Below are 22,352 nucleotides of genomic sequence, written 5' to 3' on the forward strand. Positions count from 1 at the left end.
TCCTCCTTGTCGCCCTTGGCTCTGTGTATCTTTAGGTTGGTCAGCTCAGCAAGGCCAAGTTACATTCTTGGGATGCCTGCTACATATGGTCCACATTCCAGCCTGTCTGCTGAGAGGCCCACTGCTCCTCACCGCTGGCTCTGCACACTACTACCCTAAAGCGGTGTGTGCTGCAGCCTAAAATAATCTTCATATAGCTCATCCAATGCTGACAGGAGACCAAATCTTACTAAAGCCTCATAAATTAAGAGCCATAAGTTACATCCTGAACTAAGTCAACTATGTTGTTTCATTTAGGTCTCTAACCGTATCATTGGAAAATGGTGGGTACTCTTACTGAAGAAATTTCCGTGCCCTAAAGCTTTTAGCTCTATCTAAAAGGCGTGGGTCTACACGTGTGTGTGTGTGTGTGTGTGTGTGTGTGTGTGTGTGTGTGTGTGTGTGTGTGTGTGTGTGAGCGCACACACGCACACACGCGCACACACAAACACACACACCAGCCTCTGTTTGTTATCTAGGTCACTCATAGAAAGTGTGAAAACCAAAACCTGGATGCCATTAATTCAGTAAATCAAAGGCTACCATATTTGCTTAATCGTTTGAAGAGTGGTAACTTATTATTAGCTCCATATAGCTTTGACTCATCATGCATGGATGTTCGATTGCTCCTGCTCACTCAACTAGCGCAGTCTCGGGACGATTCCCACCGACTCCCAAAAGGCCAGGCTGGAATTTGACTGCAGAGGGGGCATTCTGCTGAAGAAGGCGTTCGCCGGCGAAGAGCAGACTCATCTCTGGAAGCACAAAAGAACAGAATGGTCAAGTTTATCTTTGCGGCTTTCAAAGAATAAACGCGAAGCTGGCTACACCCCAAGATTACCCGTAGGCGCTAACAAAAATATGAACGCTTGGTCCAAAACGACACAGTCTCTCAAGCGGGATACTATCAAACAATCATTTCTTGCTTGGCTAAACCTCTGATATAGTAATTTATTTCAACGTACATTACGTTGTACAAAACTAACAATTTATTTTAATTTTAGTGTCCGCCAATAAAAAAAAAATGCATGCACAACACAAACAATTAAATTGCTTGTAGACAAGTAATAACTGACCTTTTCATTGGGCAAGCAAACAGGAGCCCCCTTTCGGAGTGCTAATGCGCTATTATTACATACTTCCCTTTCTGTTTAAAAGGCACAGAGTCTGAATGGGGTAATGGAATGTTCCACTGATAAGACGGCAGCGGAAACAGTCTCAGCCTATGTTACAATTGTAGGACAGCTGGAATGGTAGGAGAGGAACCCTGCATGCAATTATTAGACCAGGTCACTAATAATGTAACAACCGCATAAAAAAAAAAAAAAAAGGCAGGCTACAGGGCGTGGAGGGATTTTCTAACACACCTTTACTTGCTTATGTCTCAACAAGTGGTCTAATGGCTTCCATTTTGCAGTGCGGCATGCAGCATTGAAATTCCAAATTACCATGAGCAGAATCTTTCGTCCATGGTTTGAAATACAGTCCAAAGCAGTTTGAAGCAAATCTGAGCTAGTATCTCTGATCATCTGATGGGGCTGTCGGGGCGTGGCCTTGCCAAATATGCAACCTCACTGCAGCTACCGCATTTTCACCGCAGGTCCTCTGCTACGTCGATAACAGTCCACCTTAAATCACGCTTACGTACACGCAATCATTCCACGGGCTTGTCATTCCACTTGGAACAGAACGAGTGATTCGGCAAATGACACACTTTTATGTTTATTGGGTGTGATAAATGTCAGCGATGCTGACTGTTGAAAAATTCGGTTCCAGATCTCACTGTGGCCAATTTGGATGAGTTGAGGCCGATGGTCAGACTAAATCCTTTTCAAATCTGCTGACAAATACACGCACATACACGGAGAGATGAATTTTCATGCTTATATAAATAATTCAGACTATGAAAGGTGGATCCACCATTTAAATTAATAAAACAGAGTAGCATATAATTGCAATCTCGTATGCCCTTTGAATGTGAACGTGCGAGCGCCTAGGGAGTGGCTCACTGGACGTCACTACTGGACGACAGTAATAATCTCAATCAGCCATGCAGATAACAAAACACTGAGCAACCAGAATTATATGAATGCATCTGTCAAAGCAACGCACTGCACTGAAATTCCAATTTTGCAGCACTCTCCCACTAAAAATGTGTCCAACCCTTTGTGCAACACTAGTTGCAACACTGAACTTCCCACACAGAATGCAAATACTGGGATTGGAACATTTTTAACGCTAATAGTCTTTAAGAATGGCTGCCGCAATACTATGCATAGATCCAAATTGTGCAACAGCTCCATGTCAAATATTTTCACAGTCAACAAGTGGTGCATTACAGAGACAGGCCATTGGTGGCTTAGTTAGCGACGGGCGATGGCAAGAGCACCTTCGACCCTGCAGGCAAAAGAGTTGAATGGAAAACTTATCAGTGAAGGGTGGAAAAAAACCTGAAAAATGAAGCAGGGTGGTAAATAATGGGCCTCTGGAGGTTAATAGATGACAAGGTCACAGCCATTTAAGGGCTGACATGCTGGGTGCAGGTGGGAAATGACACCCACCGCTTAAACAGGGAGTTAACCCATTAGTACGTCTGCTTTAAAAACCAGAGACAGGCATGGTAGGCTCTGATCGCCGCCAATAGGATTATGTAATTGCAGCCATAATGGAGGGCAGAGGTCATAGCATAACTTAAACTGCAACAGGTTGACAGGCAATACCATGCCAAGAAATGATGTATTTTTTTAAAAATAATTAAAACAGCATCCACAGGTTAATCAAACAAAACCTCACCTTTCATCCATCATCTTGTAAACTCCTGGAAGTAAGTCCTGGTCTTGCGGTGCAAATTCAAAATGGTCTTTAACAAGTGTCTGTACAGTGGGCACCTGGACATATGAGGGAGGGGGGAGGAGGGGGGAGGGGGGGGGGGGGGGGGTGCGTGGGGTTGGACAGCAAAAGACAAGCTTGAAAGGGGAAATAAATGACTGAGGAGGTGGAGGAGGGGCAACGCTTCATGTCCATGTTGAGCTGCAAAGGGTGGGGCCTTAAAGAATTCACTCAATCTGCTTTACTTGACTAAAAGCTTATCTTGATTAGACTATACAGGGCCAATCTTTCCGTGCACTAAATAATGATCGAGCTGTACCGTGTCACCTTTCACTCCGATGACAACTGCTTTAGAGACAACTCTTGAGGCTTTAGCTTCATCCTCCACCCAGTCGATCTAGTACAATTTAGACCCGGTTAGATATTACAGATGAATTTATACGACCCTGACGCATTGACTATAGGGTGGGTTCACGCCAGTCATAGATGGCAAAAAAAAACAAAAAACATGAGAAGACAGACAGAGGATTGCTATATCTTGCTTAAAAACTTTTCAAAAGGGATTTTCACACTTACTTTGAGGTAAATCCAACGGTTCCACTGCACCACTTGGCAACACGATTCTAATATGCGCAGCTGATAGGAGAGGACGGTTCGTACTGTTCGGGCCGGTTCCACCCCACGCCCAGTTGGCCTGTGGCGGCTGGCTCTCTACTGTAAAGTTGCCACGTCCGTTACATTCGGGAGGTCTTGTTAAAAGCCCAGAAGAGCACTCAAAAGCATTAAGCCATCTCCTACTGTGCTATTTATTTAGATTGCCACGCGCGTTTCAAGTCGTCAGGAAGCAGAACGTTCAAGGTGGGCAAGACGTTTTGGTTATGTAAGATGTTGAAGAAAATGACCGAACACGTTTAAACGCCTCGGCTTGTGGCAAGACCAGAAGGGGGGGTAGCGGGCGCCCAACCCTGGACGGCCAGGCTCCCACGACCAACATTTGGTTTTGCAAGGTCCTTCAACGCAGACGCCTGACAGCCACACCTTAAACTCTCTGAATTTCTCCTGACAATTCCAGAGCTTTCGACGAGGTCGACAGCTCACAAGTTCTCTGCGGATTACACTGTCAGCGCTGAGCGGTGACAACGGTTGTACACGATTTTTTGTTTGTTTGTTAAAAGAGAGAGAGGCTAAAGCAGAGTATCCTATCAAGCGGTCACACCCCGTGCTGCTTCGCTGCTCCTCGGGACTCCCACCCCGGTCTCTCCCTGCGTCCAACTCATCTCTTCAAACCGGCTTCTCTGCCCGATCAGCTGGCAGACTCGTGACGTAAGCATAGCCCAGTCGACCAATCGGAGAAGCTAATGAGCGAACAAGGGCACACGCCCACCTCGAGTCAGCTATGACAGGCAGGCTTTTTAACCAACGGCGGTGTAGACTACTGTGAGAAAATAGGCGGGCTTTAAGTCTCAGGACCAATCAAAATGCTTCCGCCCATAGGAGGCGCTTCCAACCCTGACCTATCGGGTTGCTAGAATTGTTATGTGAAATGTTGAGAACTTTTGCACATGACCAGGCTGCAGAGCCATCTCACTCTGTTGCCGAATGGCAGAAGAAATCATATTGTCTGCCAAAAGAGGATTTTAAATAATTTCTATCTCATACTGTGTATTGCCACAATGATATGCAATTGTCATGCAATTTTTAGTCGTGTCTGGTAGTCCATGATTACATAAGATTATTTGGAGTCTATTAGTAAGAGGCCTTTATTAAAATACATAGATTTTACACACACACACACACACACACACACACACACACACACACACACACACACACACACACACACACACACACACACACACACACACACACACACACACACACACACACACACACACACACACACACACACACACACACACACACACACACACACACACACACATTACTACGTTACTTTCATAAAGGCTGTGCTATCAGGATGGTTAGGCATTGAATGGATATTCAAATTTCTCCTCAGAGTTTGCATACAAATGGTATGAATAAAAGAACTGTTCTTAAAGTACACTTCTAATCCATCACCTTTACTGGGGACATTTTCTCACATCTTGCTTGTCTTTATCATTTCTTTTTGGTCAGCCTCGGATGAAATGGCATGATCAGAGGTCAACCAGGAGCACCTTTTGTTCACATTGCATGGGTTACACAAACGGTGCAGGTTAGGTAAACTACTCAGGGGACTCAAAGTGAACCAACCCAAGACCACACTATAGAATCTATAGTATAGATTATCTCCCTCCGCCCACCCCCCATTTCAGCGTGGTTTGATTCCGTTTGGAGAATTTACATTTACACAAAAAGGCTGAATTTAGTTGAAAGGGACCAAGCATGAAAACACCATAAAATACACGTTTCTTCTTCACGGTATCCCAGGGAATGCCCGTTTTGCACACAATGTGTTTATCCTTGATAACAATAAAAACCCCAAAGCATTTTAATCTAATTCAAGCATTTTGCTTCTCATCTTTTTTAAGTACACAAAGCATTCTTGTGGATTGGAGTGGCGAGGGAATTGGCTTAAATACCTAAATAACTATTCACACTTCTCATGGTTGCAATCCCCAATTTGGGGCTTTCTTGTCAAAAGGGGGAAAACATGGCTATGCTACAGTATGTATACAGAATGGAGAAGACTTGTGTTTAAAGACTCCAGCATGATAATACCACAATTAACATCCGTTATTTAAGTTAAGTTGCATTGTTTTTACATTGTAACAATAAAAATGGCAAATTAAATGTTTACACTTTACATGTACGTGAATTACATTTGCACAAGAGTAGATATGTTACATGGCTTTAATACATATATCTTTATATTGTAGCGAAGGGTGGGTGGCATAAAACTCTTGCAGTACAAATACAGAGTAAATAATGCTTTTTAAACTGTAGCATAGCAGCCCATCCTCTGGCAGGGGCAGAGAGCAGCTATGTTACGCAGATCAAACGTTACAACCAGTCAACATTCTTTGCTTTAATATGAAGTTACACAATGCAGACTCAGCACAGTGACACAGCTTTTATCCCTTGCCTCGATATATGTTGATGCATTCACAAAGCCGGGCAGCAATGCGCCACAAGCACGCCTCCTTCAGGAAACCAATACTTCCTTCCGCATTACTTGCCTTCTAATCCATAAGATGAGATGAGATCTTTTATTCAGGATAGGAGTGCTGTTGCGCTATCCCTTTGTATCCTGTGATTTAACTCTATTAGCTAGCCTGCCACTGTAAATACTATGCAGGTGCATTGGAAGATGTCACTGCACCTGTTCAGTGAGCAGCGAATGTCTTTGTGCATGGGTGTTCCGTTTTCTGTGTATTTTGGGGCTATTATTTGGGTGGGCACTTCCACTGCAAGTAATATGACTTGATCAAGTATCTAAATAAATTACAATTAACAAAACCAGCATGCACTTCAATAATTTGCAATAAAATACTTTGCCTCCCGTGGCCCAAATGAAAGTGCAGATTTGCTTACGCAGAGCTGGCAACTAATAACTCATGTGCTGCATGATTGCAGTTCACTCAGTCTGTTCATCATCAAAGATCGGCCAAAGGGGAGTCAAGGGAGCTGCCTCTGTCACTTTAAAGCACTCCCATGGTCAAAAGAAAAGTGATTTGTAGTGCTGGCAGCCAACCAGGTTGTGTGTAGTGTGGAGAGTGAAGCCAATGAGGAGCCTTGCTGGGTAGAGGTTACAAAAGAAGCCTTGAACCCAATGACTCAGCAAAGTTGTATGCGTGTGACATGACACTTTGCAGCAATTTAAAGGGCCAGCGTGCACGCACCCGACTTTTAAAAATGCAGCTGAGGAGAACGGTCTAAAAATCAGGTCAAGCATGTGCTCTCTCCATCTTGAACAGGTCATGTAAAGTATGTGGCCTTGGCTAGTTTTCCAGGCCGTGCAAACAGTCCAGTCTTACAGAACTACGCCTACTTTTTTACTTCTTCTTCTCATTCTACTTAGGTTTTGGAACACATAGGAATATTTTTGTCGTCAAATTACAGAGTCACTTCTTGGATTTGATCTATTGGCAACTATAAGATGTCACGCTTTCATTCATGTGTTTCAGTCCTATTTTTATTTCTTCCTCCCAGTAATCAGAGAGGAATGTGAGTCAATTGAAATGTTCTTTTATACTAGTATTGTACACTATGTGTTACTAGCGGAAGGAAAAACTGAGCAGGCAGTTGTAATATCAGTTCAACATATCATATCAGATCGTAGACTGTTCAGATAAGCTGTGTACCCCTGAAATAAGTATTTCAAGCATTTTTTTTTCCAGAAGAAAACAAGTCATCTAAAACCGTTTTTAACTGCACTAGCAAACGATTTAACGATTGAAATGTGCAATGCATAGATAATTTGCATTTTAAATCCACCAGAATTGAACAAAATGATAAATGTTTAAATTCTGATATTTTATAGCTATTATGAATAAATATAAATCATAAAATTTCAAAGTTGAGGTTTTATTATAATTGCCTTTTGTATGTGGTCCTCCATCTCAGCAATCTACAGTACATAACGTAGTGTAGGGTCAAAAAGTAGCTCTCACTTAGAAAAGTTGAACTTGTGACAATGCTCGCTTTGCAATAAAAAGGGAGTGGTGCTTTTTAGCTGGAGCCTTTAACAACTGATTGCTCATCGATCAATCTCAGAGGACAAGAAAGCGGACAACCACTGACACTCACTTATTCATTCCACGCTGGCAACAGCAAAGTCAGCTGTGAGTACCAGTACACCACCACAGACAAAATGAAAATTAATATGAAAATGTATGAGAATATTCATAATAATAACATACACTGTAATTTCAATAAAATACGTCCAAAAAATTTTTGAGTCCTAATTTGAGCCTTGGCAACATGGTGTTAAATTTTTCTTTTTGTAGCTTCCTTTTCTAAACACCTTGAAGAATCAGGAGTTCCACATATATAATTACAATAGGGTTGCACAATAAACTGGATAAGTCGTGACAATTACAGATAAAGGTATCTTTTTGTTCACAGTGGATTATGTGGAGGTCCAAAGTGCAGTGATGTTTCTCAGAGATCAGTAACCAATGTCCTTGGTTCCATTCACCTCTCTACATATTGTGATTGATATTGGTTTTTTTGAGGGAAATGCTCTAACTTGAATTTTGGACTTTTTATTTCATCTACAAAGCAAAGCAGTTATTTCCTCATTGATTCACGTGATTTACACTCATCTGTTTCATAATCATGTCAAGTGTGTCAGCTGCAATCATTCCAGCAAATCAGGGTCAGGGTTCAGTAACTTTTTTTGAAACTGACGTCTACTTCCTGGGAATTGATGCCAAGGGTCATCAGTTAAATTGAAGAAAAAAAAACATTTACAATACAATACAACTTTACTTACATGGCGCATTTTAGAACTGCTGCAGTTGTAACAAGGCACCGCAAAAATAGTGGAAACAGTAAATTGAAACACAAATTAATATACAGTAGCAGAAAGGTAAGAGTTGAATGTCAGTCAAAACTCCAAAAATAATTACATATATAATATATACCGGTTCTGACTAAGATGGTGACCTCTGCTCTAAATGCTACCACAAACCATTTTCAACATGCATAGTTTGTTTTTAGAGCAAAGATATGGTATATATTATTATTTCTCCATAGATTCTTATAGTACAGTAGAATTTCCACAAGGTTAACTTTGGTTGCCACATGCAGGGCCAAAGCCAACTAACTGATATGATCAGCCTTGTTGCTGGTGGAAAGGAAACAAATTATCCCAAGACAGCCTGGTCCAATTTCCAGTTTCTCTAAACACCCTTGTTTGTCTGATACTTGAAAAAAGACTAATGATGATGGTAATAGAAAAAGACCTTTCACTTAATAAATAATGACAACAATATAACAAGAATAGGGATATTACATTGAAGCTAATTGATGGAGATGGGCTGGCACAACTGTGGTGCCTGAAAGTGATGACATCACTCTGATAGGGACTCTTACGAAAGACGTGATTGTGACAATAGCTGGGAATAACTGCTGACAGTGTTTCTCTGCGTTACATATTTTGCTGTGTGTTCTGAGATTGGTCAAGTCATACCATTTAACATACTGCAAATTTCCACTCGTTTTGAATTGACCAAAATTGAATCCAAGATTCTCAAATTGTGTATTTATCCATCAATGTTGCATTCTTTTTCTTTAGGTTTCATCCACATACACGTGGAATCGAAATATGATGGATTTCAGATACTTTTCATGTGAGGATTGGCCAGTCTACATATATACGTCATATATTTGTATATATATAATATATATGTCATATATTTCAGGCCGCAGTTGTAAATAAGAACTTGTTCTTAATTGTTTGCCTGGGTAAATAAAGGTTAAATAAAAAAATAAATAGAATAAAATCAAAAAATCAAAAAAATAAATAAAAATACATCTATATACATATACAAATATATATATATATATATATATATATATACATATATATATATACATATATATATACATATATATATTGTGATTGACATACTATACTGTATTTACAGTATATGCTAACTTGTTGTTCCATAGCTTTCATGCAAAAAATGGAATATATATTGTTTGAAATTTAAAATAAAACCTCATATTTTTTTTTTTTTTTAATGCCAAATGCTTGTTTGCGCCATTGGGCGTGAGCACAGCTGAATTCCTTCCCAGTCAATGGAAGTGTCTCCTTTCATTCCTTTTAAAGTCAGCACCAGAGGCACACAGTCTCTGACAATGCAGAAGTGAAAATATGATTGTTGGTGTCCATGTGAAAAAAAAAAAAAACATTGAAAATATAATGAAGATGGGAATAATAGTATTGTTTTCAATGAATTGAATGCTACAATAATTAAGAGGGTTTGATGCACACTGTTTTCATATCCATGAATGAAATTCAATGACAATCACCACACGATTCTCCACCCAAAACACAGCTGTGCCACAACTTATACCTACTTTCAGCAGGTCTAAAGATTAGTCTAATTTCTTCCTTCCAAATTGTCAAGTGCGTCAGCAATGAGTAGGAAAAAATTTCCTCGGTCGGCCGGAACACCTAGCATGGGGCAGCGCGTACTGCCAAATTCCCAAATGGCAAACTGGTCTTGTACCGCGACCCAAATCACTTTGTGGCAGTTTGAATGCCCAAGCACAAACGGGCCATCAACAAAAATAGAGTCCTCAGTGTGTTTTTCATGCTGTGACACTATGCGACATGTATGAGACAGGCAGGCCAGCAGGATGCCTCAACCCTGACTGTCACTCAGTTTTTCAGTGCTCCCTCTCACAATCAATATATTAACTTACATAACGTTCTGGTTTGGACTGGAGGGGAGATTCCAGCCGATTGCAACATGTGACAAGGGTTTGAATGCATTGGCCTACTGTATATTTTTCCTTATCTATCCCACAGCCTAATACACATTTTCCATTAAAGATGGCAATATGGATACTGTGATACCAATATGTAGATACCAGCAAGCTATTCATTCAGATGAGCTGTCTCCAAGTTTATTTTGATGTTACTTCTCAATTAATAATTAGCGGTGTCATTTTAGCTTACTTCAATAAGTCAATGTGCCGGTCCGTGTCATGTGACAAAGAAACCTGACACGTTAGGACCAACATGCAGCTGTAAGTATTGCATGGTGTGATTCAAAACAGAAGGGCAATTAAACAACTCTGACATTACAAAATCATGAAATAATCTTCATTTTGATAACCAATATCTATACAGCATAAAAAATGTATTTATTTCTCGGTACATAATGATTAGTCATTTCAGGTTCACGGAATGCCTTTATCATACAGTTCGGTTGTTCAGGAAGTTAGAATGAGTCATTTTTTCTGCTTCTCTAAATGGTATTTGTTCACTGCTCAATCACAAGATGCCAATTTCATATGGAGGAAGTGTCCAGATTTTTACGTGAAGAAAAATTCCTCCAAACCCATTGAGGAAGGGGACTCATCGGTGTAAAAGCTGAAGTGAAATCATGCACACTGTGTTTATAACATCTCTCCAACATTTAAAATAAATCTGAACAATTGCGCTTGAAAGCTGAAATTGTTATTTTGTTGTCTTTTTCTAGTACCTTAAGTAACTTCTAAAATCATACCAAATTAAAAACTTGCAATGTATTCCGGAACCTATACAACACAGATGCATGGTAAAAACAGTGACATTTTGAGGTCATTTCATTAAAGTCTGCAAAAATATAGAGAACAGGACTACTGCCTGGAGTGCAGTGATAATTAAAGAACGTTCATACTTTTCCATCCCAAAGTCACAGTAAACTCAAGTCTAGTGGAAAAAAAATCCCACACTGGTACCAGTGAAGTTACCATCAGAGACATAAATAGATAGATAGATAGATAGATAGATAGATAGATAGATAGATAGATAGATAGATAGATAGATAGATAGATAGATAGATAGATAGATAGATAGATAGATAGATAGATAGATAGATAGATAGATAGATAGATAGATAGATAGATAGATAGATTAGAGAGAGAGAGAGAGAGAGGCAGGCAGACAGACAGACAAGCGGGCAGACAGAAAGACAGAAAGACAGACAGACAGACAATTACACACCAAGAAAAACATTAGTCACTTGGAGTTGTCTTTTGCTTAAAATGAGATGTTTCATCATCAAAGCACAATGAACGGAGAGATGTAGTACAAGGAAAGAGAGAAATGGAAGAAGACAAAGTCCCCAGGAGATAATAAGAGCGTAAAGGTCTGTCTGTTAAGGACTGGTGTGCTATAGAAGAGGAAAAAAAAAATACCCCTGTTGCACTCTGGTGGCCCGCCTGCTGCTCCCTGGCCTCCATCTAGGGCTGCCTGGTCAGACAACCCACTGTCATGAATAGAATACTCTGAATACTGCACAAGGGAACAATGCGACATGGAAACAAGCATTAAATTATGACTGAGACAAGAGATGAAAATTAATTTATAATAATGAAATGCAAATAATGAAAATAAAGAATATATTATTTATTTATTTATTTATTTATTTATTTATTTATTTATTTATTTATTAATTAACTGCTTCTTCCAAAAAAAATTCAAGGGTATTTTATGTCCAAGCACGTGCGCCGGCTGTAATTATGCTTTGTTTTTAATTGCCTAGCATTTGTGCACGGCTGTTAGGGCTGTCATGTTCCATCGGATTGTTGGGCTTTAGCTGACACTAGTTTAGCCTGAAGGAGAGGTGGTTACCTGAAAGCAACCCCGTGTCATCAAAACAAGAGAATAGGCATGCACATGCAACATATGAAAACACACACACACACGCGCGCGCGCGCGCGCACACACACACACACACACACACACACACACACACACACACACACACACACACACACACACACACACACACACACACACACACACACACACACACACACACACACACACTCATGTTCCTCGCAGAGCCAACAGGGTAAGAACAGCTCAGCAACTGATGGACTGGTGGACACACCAAGCTTAGAGGATGGCCACACCTTAGATATAATGTGACAGTTGAGGAATTTGCTGCAGGCTAGCCACAAATGCTTGCAGCCTGACTTTAAACTCCATACGTCACTGAAAAATGGTGGAAATGTTTGAGTTGATGAAAACTGCTTGGAAGATGTTTTTGGTTTGTTTGTGTGTTAGTTTTGTTTTTTTACATGCTCAAATACCTGTTTAAGATTCCCAGATTCTGGCTTAAACCTCTGAGATTGAACACAATCTTTTCGGGGAGTGCAGCTTTTGCAGTTAAATTTTCTTTCTTTTGCTAAGCTAGTACCCCTTAGCAAGAGGCCCTAAAAATATTCAAAACCAAACAACCAAGAACATCTTTTTTATCTACCTATTTTTGAACAAGTGCCAGTGAGCAAGCTATTCTGAGTTGTGCTGAATGAAAATGTTGTTATTTGGTTAATTTACATAAACAAAAAACAGCTTGACAGCTAGTTTTCCTAGAGATCTAGATTCAACCTACGACAAAAAACTATCATTTCAAAATCAAAAGGTAAGCAGAGCTGCCTTAAGTTTTGCAAGATGCACAGATAGTATGACAAGTTTAGCCATGGGTTTTATCTGATAATGATAATGACGGTGATGATGCAACACCTAAAACCACGTAGGAAAAAATAAACCACCAAGTAAGAATTCAGTGCAGTTCATCTTAATAAGAAATGGTTCAGCAAGTGAAACCATAAACACATTTTAAAAGAGCAGATGGAGCTTTATTCATTACAACAGAACTATTTTATTAAGGAAAATGCTTTTAGATATGCAACAAATAACACACCCACACAATAAATTTAGGGTTCATATTTGACGTCAGGCTTTCAAAAGGTTAACCCTTTTCTCTGAAGGCACAATATTGGGATGGTGACTATGTGAGTAGGACCAGTTTGACTCAGCAGATTTCTAAATTTATTCCCCCATGTGCTAAGCTCTAATTTTAAACGGGGTGCTAAATATACAGACAGTTTCCAAGCCAAATGCAAAGACAGCTGCGTCATTCTGACTGTCAGTGTGACGCTTGAGGAAGTTGAGACATGGAACAGTCCAGGAACAAACCTTGTCAATGCTGCCATCTTGTGGACGCTGCTGGAGCGGAGGTGGTTGCCATAGAAACATCCGTTGACATGCTTGAAGATTTGGATGCACAACTGGGTCAAGTGATCATAACCTTGAATTAAACAATACTTCGACTACCACTACTTGATTAAAAAAAAAAGTTTAACTGTTGAAGTAGGTAAGTGGGATTCAGGGGTGTCATTCAGCTACATGTGGTCAAACGTTTTGTAGTTCTGCATCATATAGAACAGCGTTGATCATTTTTAAAATTGTATGGCTAAGAGTTGGATTGAGTCAGCTAAAACCAGATTGAAGACCCAGGTACCAAATACAGGTCTGCATTAAAGGGATAGTACTACTTTAAAGTAGGTGGAAAAAAAAATTCCCAGTCAGCTAGTCATAATGACAAAAGCCATTGTTGCAACCCTTCTTATTAATTGGAGTGGAGGAAATGCAACAACACACTCGCAAAAAGTACCTATGATTCCTGTGTACGAATCATATTCTTTCATATTGTCGGTTGCAATTTGTAGTTCATGTACCCAGCGTGACATCTCATTTGTGAGTGTGAGTGAAGTTGGTCATTATGCAAGTGGACATTTTAGCTGTTGGCACTGTGTGCGCATTTGTGTGCGTGTTCGTGTGTGTGTGTGTGTGTGTGTGTGTGTGTGTGTGTGTGTGTGTGTGTGTGTGTGCGTGTACGGCTGTGTTCCAGCTGTCTGAGTGGATAATGCTCAGTGGGCACACGCAATTTCAACATGAAATGGCCATGGGGACTGTGCTATAATTGGGCGTCTTTGTGAACCTTGAGAAGAGAGCAAGTGCATGAGAGAATAACAACATTGCAATCGTGCAACTGCAAGTGTGTCACCCCATGAAATGATAAACAGTAGAATGACTTTTTATTACGAGCAACAATATGGCTGCATTCAAAAATGTCCTATGTAAAAAAAAGAAAAAAGTATGATGACATCAACAGAGCTTCAACATCAAATTCTGACAAACCTTGAAATAGAACACTACTGATGATTCCATCCATCTATGAATCCAACAATTTCCTGCCACTAACCCTGCTTGGGGTTAAAGCTGAGGTGGATTCCAGCAGACGTTTGGCAAGAGGTGGAGTTTAAACTGGATTTCTCACTAGTCAATCACAGGGCCTTTATAGACAAAAATACAGTCACACTCACTTTATGTAAACTTATATGCATGTTTTTGAATTTTGACAGGAAACCAGAGAACATGCAAACTCCATGCAGATAAGTGAGCCAAGGGACACAGCCACATGCCTCCTATCAATGCTTCCCACATTTTAAATGTCAAACATGGAGCTGTAGCCCAAGTGCATTTGAGTTTCTCCAGTGTCAACTACAAAAGGTAGCCAACATTATATCACACATTGTTACTCAGCAACAACTCTGCTATGTTAGCATGACAGCTGAATTGCTGATTTTATTAGGGGAAAATCACTTACTCACATCAAGTCCAACTTTTACAATGGCTTTAAATTAACATGTCAGTCAAAGGGGCAACTATGTCCGCTAGGGCACAAGGAAGGTCCCATCATCTTGTCTTGGAACCAGAAAAAGCACATGAGTGTCATTTTCCATTAATTTCCTTCAGCGTGTATAGGACCTCTGCCAGTTGTAGATGGCGTGGATATTATGAGAGCACTCTGGCACTCGTTTACACGTACTGACACTCCGGTGTCGGAAGACTCTCCCTCCCGAGCCTCCCCCCAAACCTCTCCTTCTTGCAGCGAGCTGTTTTGTCCTCTCCTCCGCAGCAAAGAAGTCTGTGGTTGCCCTAAAGAATTCCAAAAGAGCTCGGTGGCTCCAATTGGTCACACCGTTAGCCTTCACACTGCTGAGAGCTGTTGCTGAGTTAGCCGGCCCAGTGATATTTAGTTCGCACGGCGTGGAGAAACCACAGTGGCCGCCTCGGTCAGTTAGAAGGAGAAAAAAATGTGGATTGCTTTCAAAAAGTTCCCAGGGTATCGTGGACTGGGTATTTCCTCGGACAGGGTCGTCCTGAGCACATACGCTCAGGACTGGGATGGCCACTTCATCCACATCTCTTAAGGGTTCATTGCGTTCCCAGTAAGAATCCCAAGAAGCAGGAGCGCTGCCACCGGTCCCAGTTGGTACTGCCGAAGAAGTACAGCCAACCTGGTCACTTTGACAGAACAGAACTTCCTCCAAGCCACGTAGGGAACTGGTCGAAAAGAGGCTGTCCGTATGTATGGAAGAACTCAACGCCGTCCTGTATCTAAGCACAGCAAATCCACAGACACAAAAAACACAAACAACATGAGAACAAGCAGCTCAGCATGTCTTTCAAATTGTCGGTGATTACAGAGGCAATTCTATTGTCACGATGTCTCTCAGAATCAATCAGTTGCTATGGTAACTAAACGATTTTTAAATTGTTTGTGCTTTTTTTTTTTTTCTTCAGTGGTTAGTCAATACAATTATGTTTTGAGTGAGTGGGATTTTATCATTTTCTCTTCATGGAGCACCATGGTAAATTGGAAATAAAGAAATGCTACAATGCCATGAAGGTGTAAACGCTAGCTTAGAAAAAAAAAAAACAATATTAAAAAAAGTAGCCTATAGTTGTTTTCCCCCAGAATGCGCAATGCTTTTTATGTTGAATACTTGATTTCTTTTGATGCGTTTGCGCTTCAGCAAGGGAAAGCTTTAGTAGATATCAGCTTCCTAAAGAGTACATTGTTAGTGTTTTTTTTATCTTGAGTTAGCATACTGCAGAAGAAAAATTGAGACTTTTTGAATGCCAATACATTTCTTAAATTCTCAAATCAGGGGCCTGAGCTAAGCCCAATAAAGAACAAGCTATTTGTGGTATTTCGAGTTCAGTTTTGCACTTGTTGAAGACCAAACTGAGGGCAGCAAGACACACAAAAGAGCGAAAAGTAAAAGTTGCTGTAGTGTGGCCCTGGAAAAAAAAAAAACATCTCCAGGCATGAAATTTCGAATTTTATGAAATATGGGGCACTTGTTGACCGCAAAGAATTACGAATTTAGGGTTTTGGGGGAGTTTCCATTGGCCAGATAATATTGACTTTTGATATTGGCGTGGTCAAAAAACACTGCAAATTTCAATGCTACGTTTTAATTTTCTGTCTCATTTAATCCCGACTGCTGCCAATACAAGACCATCTAATATCCTGCATGCCCTACACACCATTGATTTTCTCTCTGACACATCATTATATTAGCTTCCCACAAGCAGATTTGTATTGGGATTTGTGTTCTAAAAAAAAAAAAATGTTTTGCTAGAACACGAAAATAATCAATGGCACACTGTGCAGAAAACAGTTTTCTGTGTAAAAGCTCAATACTTTTCAGCGAGTAAAAGCTGATTCAGGTGGGAATGTTAGGAACGACAATCTGAAACATCTGTCGCCTTTTCCCCACGCTCCCCCTTCATACCTGCTGAGGCACATTTTCTGATAAAGCACCAAGGCCCATTGCAGGGGCCAGCAGAGGCCATTCTCAAACCAGCTCTGGCAGCGAAAGACAGGCGACAGGCAGACGGCCGCCGTCACGTAGCTGGATGAGCCGCACTCCCCCAGGTAAGAGAGGAGGAGGCCTGATCCGGTGCCCTCGCTCACTGCATACAATTTGCTGGCAGGCTGCCGGTAGCGGATGTAGCGCACGGCCTCTCGCAGGTCTGTGGGGTCTCCAAACTGCTGCAATTTGACAGTGGTGAGCGGTGTGCCGTTGTGGCTGCGGCGGTTGAAGACTGCAGGGAGGTATCCATAGGAAAGGGCACTTTGACACAACTGTGGGAGGTAATACACAGAGACAGAAATGTGGCTGTTATCTCCACGTTACAGAACGTATGATGGAAACTTTACAAGGGCATAAACATATATACATATATATATATTTATATACACTATAACGCACAGGTGTCAAACTCAAGGCCCGGGGGCCAGATACGGCGGGCCACATCATTTTATGTGGCCTGCGAAGACAAATTGGGCATCAAATTCGTGTGTCATTACTAGAATTGCAAATTGTCTTCACTTTTAATATCTTTTCATTTTAATATTTGACCAGTTTTTACTCATCTGATTTGAAAACGAGTTATTTGTCAGTTTGTTTTGTAGCGTTTACTGTATATAATGAGGTGCTCATACATTTATTTGGGTTGACAGTCATAATGGCCCTCCGAAAGAAGTTATGACTACATTGCGGCGCGTGAAAAAAATGAGTTTGACACCCCTGGTATAACGTCAAAGGACACACGCTTGACAAAAACTGGATACATTCGGGGTTTTGTTGAACTGTTATTTTCTTGCTTTTTTTTTTTTTTTTTAATTCTTCATCTTACCAAGACGGTTTAGATAATACTTTTGCCTTCAGAACATTGTGATTAGCCTGTGGTGCCAGACGCTGTTATTGAACGCTATTGGCAGGTGGCTGTGGTACTGGCCACAAATCGACCCACAATGTCTGCAGCATGTTCCGCTACACTTACCAGTACAGCCTGTCACTGAATATCCATCAACCAAAGCAAATCATTTCTGTTTTTTGTTTTTTTCAATGACAATATACTGCATTCCTATTGTTCATTTAAAACTGCTGGCCTCAATAAATGTCCATAAAGATCAAGTTTGCTACTTTAAAATGACGAATGTTCACTTTGATCATCTTTAATTGGCAATAATACAATACAACCCACATATGAAAGGTCATCTGGAGTTTATTAGGAGCCAAGATGTTGCCATTTGATAATTGTTCTTCAACCTGACAATCTGCAGACATGAAGGTCAACCCTGTCATTGTTATCACGCAACACACGGCAAGGCTCTCGTTGTTGTCATTGCAAGCATACGCTAAAAGTAGACCAACTACAAAGTACAGTGTACTATAGATATACTAGGTACAGCATCTGTGCAATGTCTGTCTACTGTACATAAAGAACAATTTCAAGAAGCTATGCAAAACATTTGGTTTGATATATACATAAGTTCAATAAGATTTTACTTGGATGACACTGAGGAGTCGAAGACTTGCTGGATGTCAATCAAAATGAGTCTTTGTTTTGGTATTTGAGATACTATGCCGTGTTGGCAATAATCAACTGCCATCGGTTTAGATAATAAAATTGTCAGTAATATTGGTATGATACTTGCCGCTGGCTCTGCATGAGTGCTATGATTGTTCAAGTCTGAGCTTGTGTAGACAACCTAAATTGATGTCAGCGTTTCCAGCAGTTTTGCAGTCAGAACTGCTTGACCGTCAGCTCAGTGATAAATTCCTGAAGTGAACACTCCAAGACTACTGCAGAGGTGCTTCTCTATAAAAACATTAACACATCAAGTTACAGTATACTCTGGCAAAAATAAAGAAAAAAAAATCTGGTTCTGGTAAATAATCAGTACTTAGACCACATCCTAAAACAAGAGTTTGAGACATTGTAGTTACCCACATGATGCACTTTATGAAAAAAAATTATATATAGAAAAAAAGAATATATATATATATTAATATTTATTTTCATTCGTCATATCAGTTTTACAATAGGATTTCCTTTCTTTTCATTTTTTTATTACTCCCTCAAAATTGTTACTGTACCAAATCCTTGCTGTAATATATCTTTGAATGTGGAGTGTGGGCTGTCTGTCTACTGTCGGTGAAAATACATTGTTGCAAACCATTTCCTCCTGCTGCTATTATTATTTTGTTTTTCTTTTTAAGTACTGTCCTAAAAAAAAATCATCTCTCTCACACACACACGCACGCACACACACACACATACAGACTGCACAATACACACATACCCCACTCACTGGATTCTTCTTTCTACATTGTTTCCACCAATTTTCACTCCTCTGTCATTGTTTTAATGTAGTTGCTGTTGTGCCTCCTTACTTGACATTTTCATGACATTTGCATAGAGAGCACATGATATAAAAAGGTAATGAGCTCAAACAGTGGCAAGTGTCCAAAGGGTGAGCCAACAGCCATTCATTCAATGCAATGCTACCCTTACCGTGGCCCCCCTCAAGTCAAGAGATGCTTTATATTAGCTCATTCAATTACCTCAGACAGTGTATTGGGAGAGCTGTATAATGACTGACGCCGCCTCTGCGTCTACTCTTCTTTTTCACTGAGCTTTAAACATTGGGATTAAAAGGCACGGAATGTCTCACGAGAGCACATATTTAGCTATGTCCTATTTTTAGTGGATTAAACAAAATCAAACCTGTCATACAATAGGCAGCACTGTATTTATTCCATGATGATCTCGTTGGCTACTTCAGCAGTTGTTCTATATGAAGCTGTTCAATTTAATTAAATCTCCCGTAATTAGTCATATGGTTTGGTTCTGATGATGTATTGTACACATTCTCACCTGGCATTTTATCATGTATAGAACTTGGACTCAGGATCAAAGCCATTTCCCAAAATTTCAAAGTTAATAATATTCATTAATGATGCTTATAAATGATAAATACCTCTTAAATCAAATTTAGCATTGACCAAATAACAATGCATGGCAGTATTTTAAGAGACATCTTCCACAACACAATTTTTAAGCATTCAACAGAAAGTGCAACATTTTTATTGTGACGATCAACTGATCACATTAGAAAGAGCTGAACAACTGAGTTCTCATTCAAAAGCTAAATCTTGCTTAGTATATGTTTCATTTAGCTCAGTTTGGATTGACTGCCAGCAAGACATTCGCAATATAAAACCCAATTGTTGTAATAATAACTTTTCATGGGTCATTTTCATTACCAATATATTAAAACACTTTAGACCATGATTAATGCAATTTAGTCCAAATTAACCCTACAAAAACATGAATGCAATTGTCACCATACAATATCATTATATTTGCAGATATCTAATATTCGGTTTAAAATAAAACCTGCTTTTGGTGCATTGGACCCCCCCCCCCCCTCCAGAAAAATAAAACATGAGGTAGGCACTGTAGCACATCCAAATGACGATCAATCCGGATTAAATATGATGCTTTGTTAAATATAAACAAATTGAGTTTTGATTGTCAGAATCAACAGTTTATTGTGGATGTAGTTGTAACTACACTGCATCACACATTGGTGTTTGCCCCAATTTGGTCAGGATATTTAGAAATATTGGAAACTGTTCTCAACATTACGCAGTGCAGTTCTACACCAAAATCATTTTAATGCACTGTACGTACAGGACATCTATTGTATTGGCTGCCGTTGCCCTGTGCAGGTGCGTAAGTATCTCCACTTTACCTGCAACGCATTTCTGGTGATCTTGCCGAACGAATTGGGAATGATGAGAAGAACCGGGCTGGTGGAATGACTGGAAGTCCTGCGCCTCTTCTGGTAGGAAGGAAAAGCCCAGTCCAAAGCCACCAGTCCATCATCGCTCAGCTGCAGGTTGTCCCGCACAAAGTGGACCGGGTTCCCGTAGGACCAGCACGCCTCGTAAAAGCTCTGGAGGATAGCGTTACCTCGCCAGGTCCACCCGACCCACGGCGAGTAGTTAGTGAAAGTGGTGCAGTTCTTCAGGAGATAGTTTGCCAGGGCGGAAGGTTTGCAGATGAGCTCCACGCTGCGTTTGTGCTCGGTGCAGCCGTCGTCTTTCAGTGTACGGCTGGATCCTTTCGGTCCATTGTTTGCATGCTCCTCGGTACTAGTAACTTTGGAGCTGGACCAGATGATTGCCACCAAAACCGCAGCGCACAGCATCATGAGCCATTCCAGCATGGTCACGCTTTTTTCAGCGGGACACTTGTGCACTATTAATGCTAATTTGTCCTAAATCCTTGTCCCACTAGACAACAAATTGTGGCTGCTGTCCTCCGATGAAATGCAGCCAAGCGCAAACAAGTAAATCCCGGTTTGATTTCGCCCATTAAGTTGCTTCATCATGTCTCAATAGAAATTTACACGTCTTTGCCCAGAGACTAAAGAAAACAGCTGCCTGGGTGTGCAAAAAAAAAAATGTGTCTGTTAAAAGCTGAATGGAAACGCCTCTCTTCCCAGTCCAACCCCCTCCTACTGTGTTGAGCAGGTACAGAAAGTAGACGCAAGAAAGTGGCATGCAAAGCATATTGCTGTTACGTACTTTGGAAAATACGTACATGTACATTAGAATTAGATTAAATAACATTCTAGTATATGCGTGAATATTTTTTTGGATATGAATGATGACCAAAGAAAACATCCAACCAACCATCAATTTTACATGCTATCTTGGGGAAGTTTTGAGAGATCAAATATTTCAACCCAATATTCCTCAATTTTGTTGTTGTTGAGACCAGAATACGAGTTTGAGTGCACTGGGGTCCAAAGGGGCACTTCATTAATCTAATCAAACAATAAAAGAGTCACACTGAAACATGAGAATAAAACCAATGCTCACTTTGTATGAGCATTTGTGAAAAGCAAACTTTGAAACCAGTGGCAATAAGACTATAGTATATCGCGTGTGGACTTCTGTAAATAACAGAATAGTAAATGATTTATCGGATGCATTTAAAATGGGAAGAAGTGATGACTTCAAGGCCAATGATCCCAGATAACACCCCGTATATTACCATCCTGTTATTAAAATAGCATCAAATGAAAAACTTTCTCAAATAATTCCTTAATGCTTCTGAATAAATGTGCATATCTGAGCTGGGTTTCCATTGCAGTTGTTTGCAAAATAAAATCAATTATTTCACAACTTTAGTAAAGTACAATTGTGATTGAAATTGTTGGATTGCTTGCTTGGATTAATTACCCTCATCTGACGACCAAACTACACGGAAACCTTATCATTTTGTGAGCTCACTTTGGATGTTTGTTATTATG

At 40.2% G+C, this 22,352-nt stretch overlaps 1 protein-coding gene across 1 annotated transcript; it reads right to left on the bottom strand.

Moving 5' to 3' along the window:
- Positions 1–13,798: 13,798 nt before the first annotated feature.
- abhd15a (abhydrolase domain containing 15a) lies at positions 13,799–21,522 on the bottom strand. Its single transcript, XM_085917319.1, has 3 exons — positions 20,784–21,522; positions 16,969–17,321; positions 13,799–15,784 (listed from the first exon to the last, which is right to left on the bottom strand). The coding sequence occupies exons 1-3, from the start codon at positions 21,258–21,260 to the stop codon at positions 15,136–15,138; spliced, it is 1,479 nt and encodes a 492-aa protein (XP_085773445.1). The 5' UTR covers positions 21,261–21,522; the 3' UTR covers positions 13,799–15,135.
- Positions 21,523–22,352: the final 830 nt, after the last annotated feature.

This window comes from Syngnathus leptorhynchus, chromosome 7, assembly GCF_054491065.1.
Source record: "Syngnathus leptorhynchus isolate UIUO chromosome 7, UIUO_Slep, whole genome shotgun sequence".
NCBI lineage: Eukaryota > Metazoa > Chordata > Actinopteri > Syngnathiformes > Syngnathidae > Syngnathus > Syngnathus leptorhynchus.

Bases quoted from the DNA above. Each gene is read 5' to 3' on its own strand.
- abhd15a (XM_085917319.1), bottom strand. From the start codon at position 21,260: ATGCTGGAATGGCTCATGATGCTGTGCGCTGCGGTTTTGGTGGCAATC. The intron at 17,322-20,783 runs GTAAAGTGGAGA...TACCTCCCACAG, and splicing joins TCACCAGAAATGCGTTGCAG to TTGTGTCAAAGTGCCCTTTC. The intron at 15,785-16,968 runs GTATGAAGGGGG...TGCTGTGCTTAG, and splicing joins CAGAAAATGTGCCTCAGCAG to ATACAGGACGGCGTTGAGTT.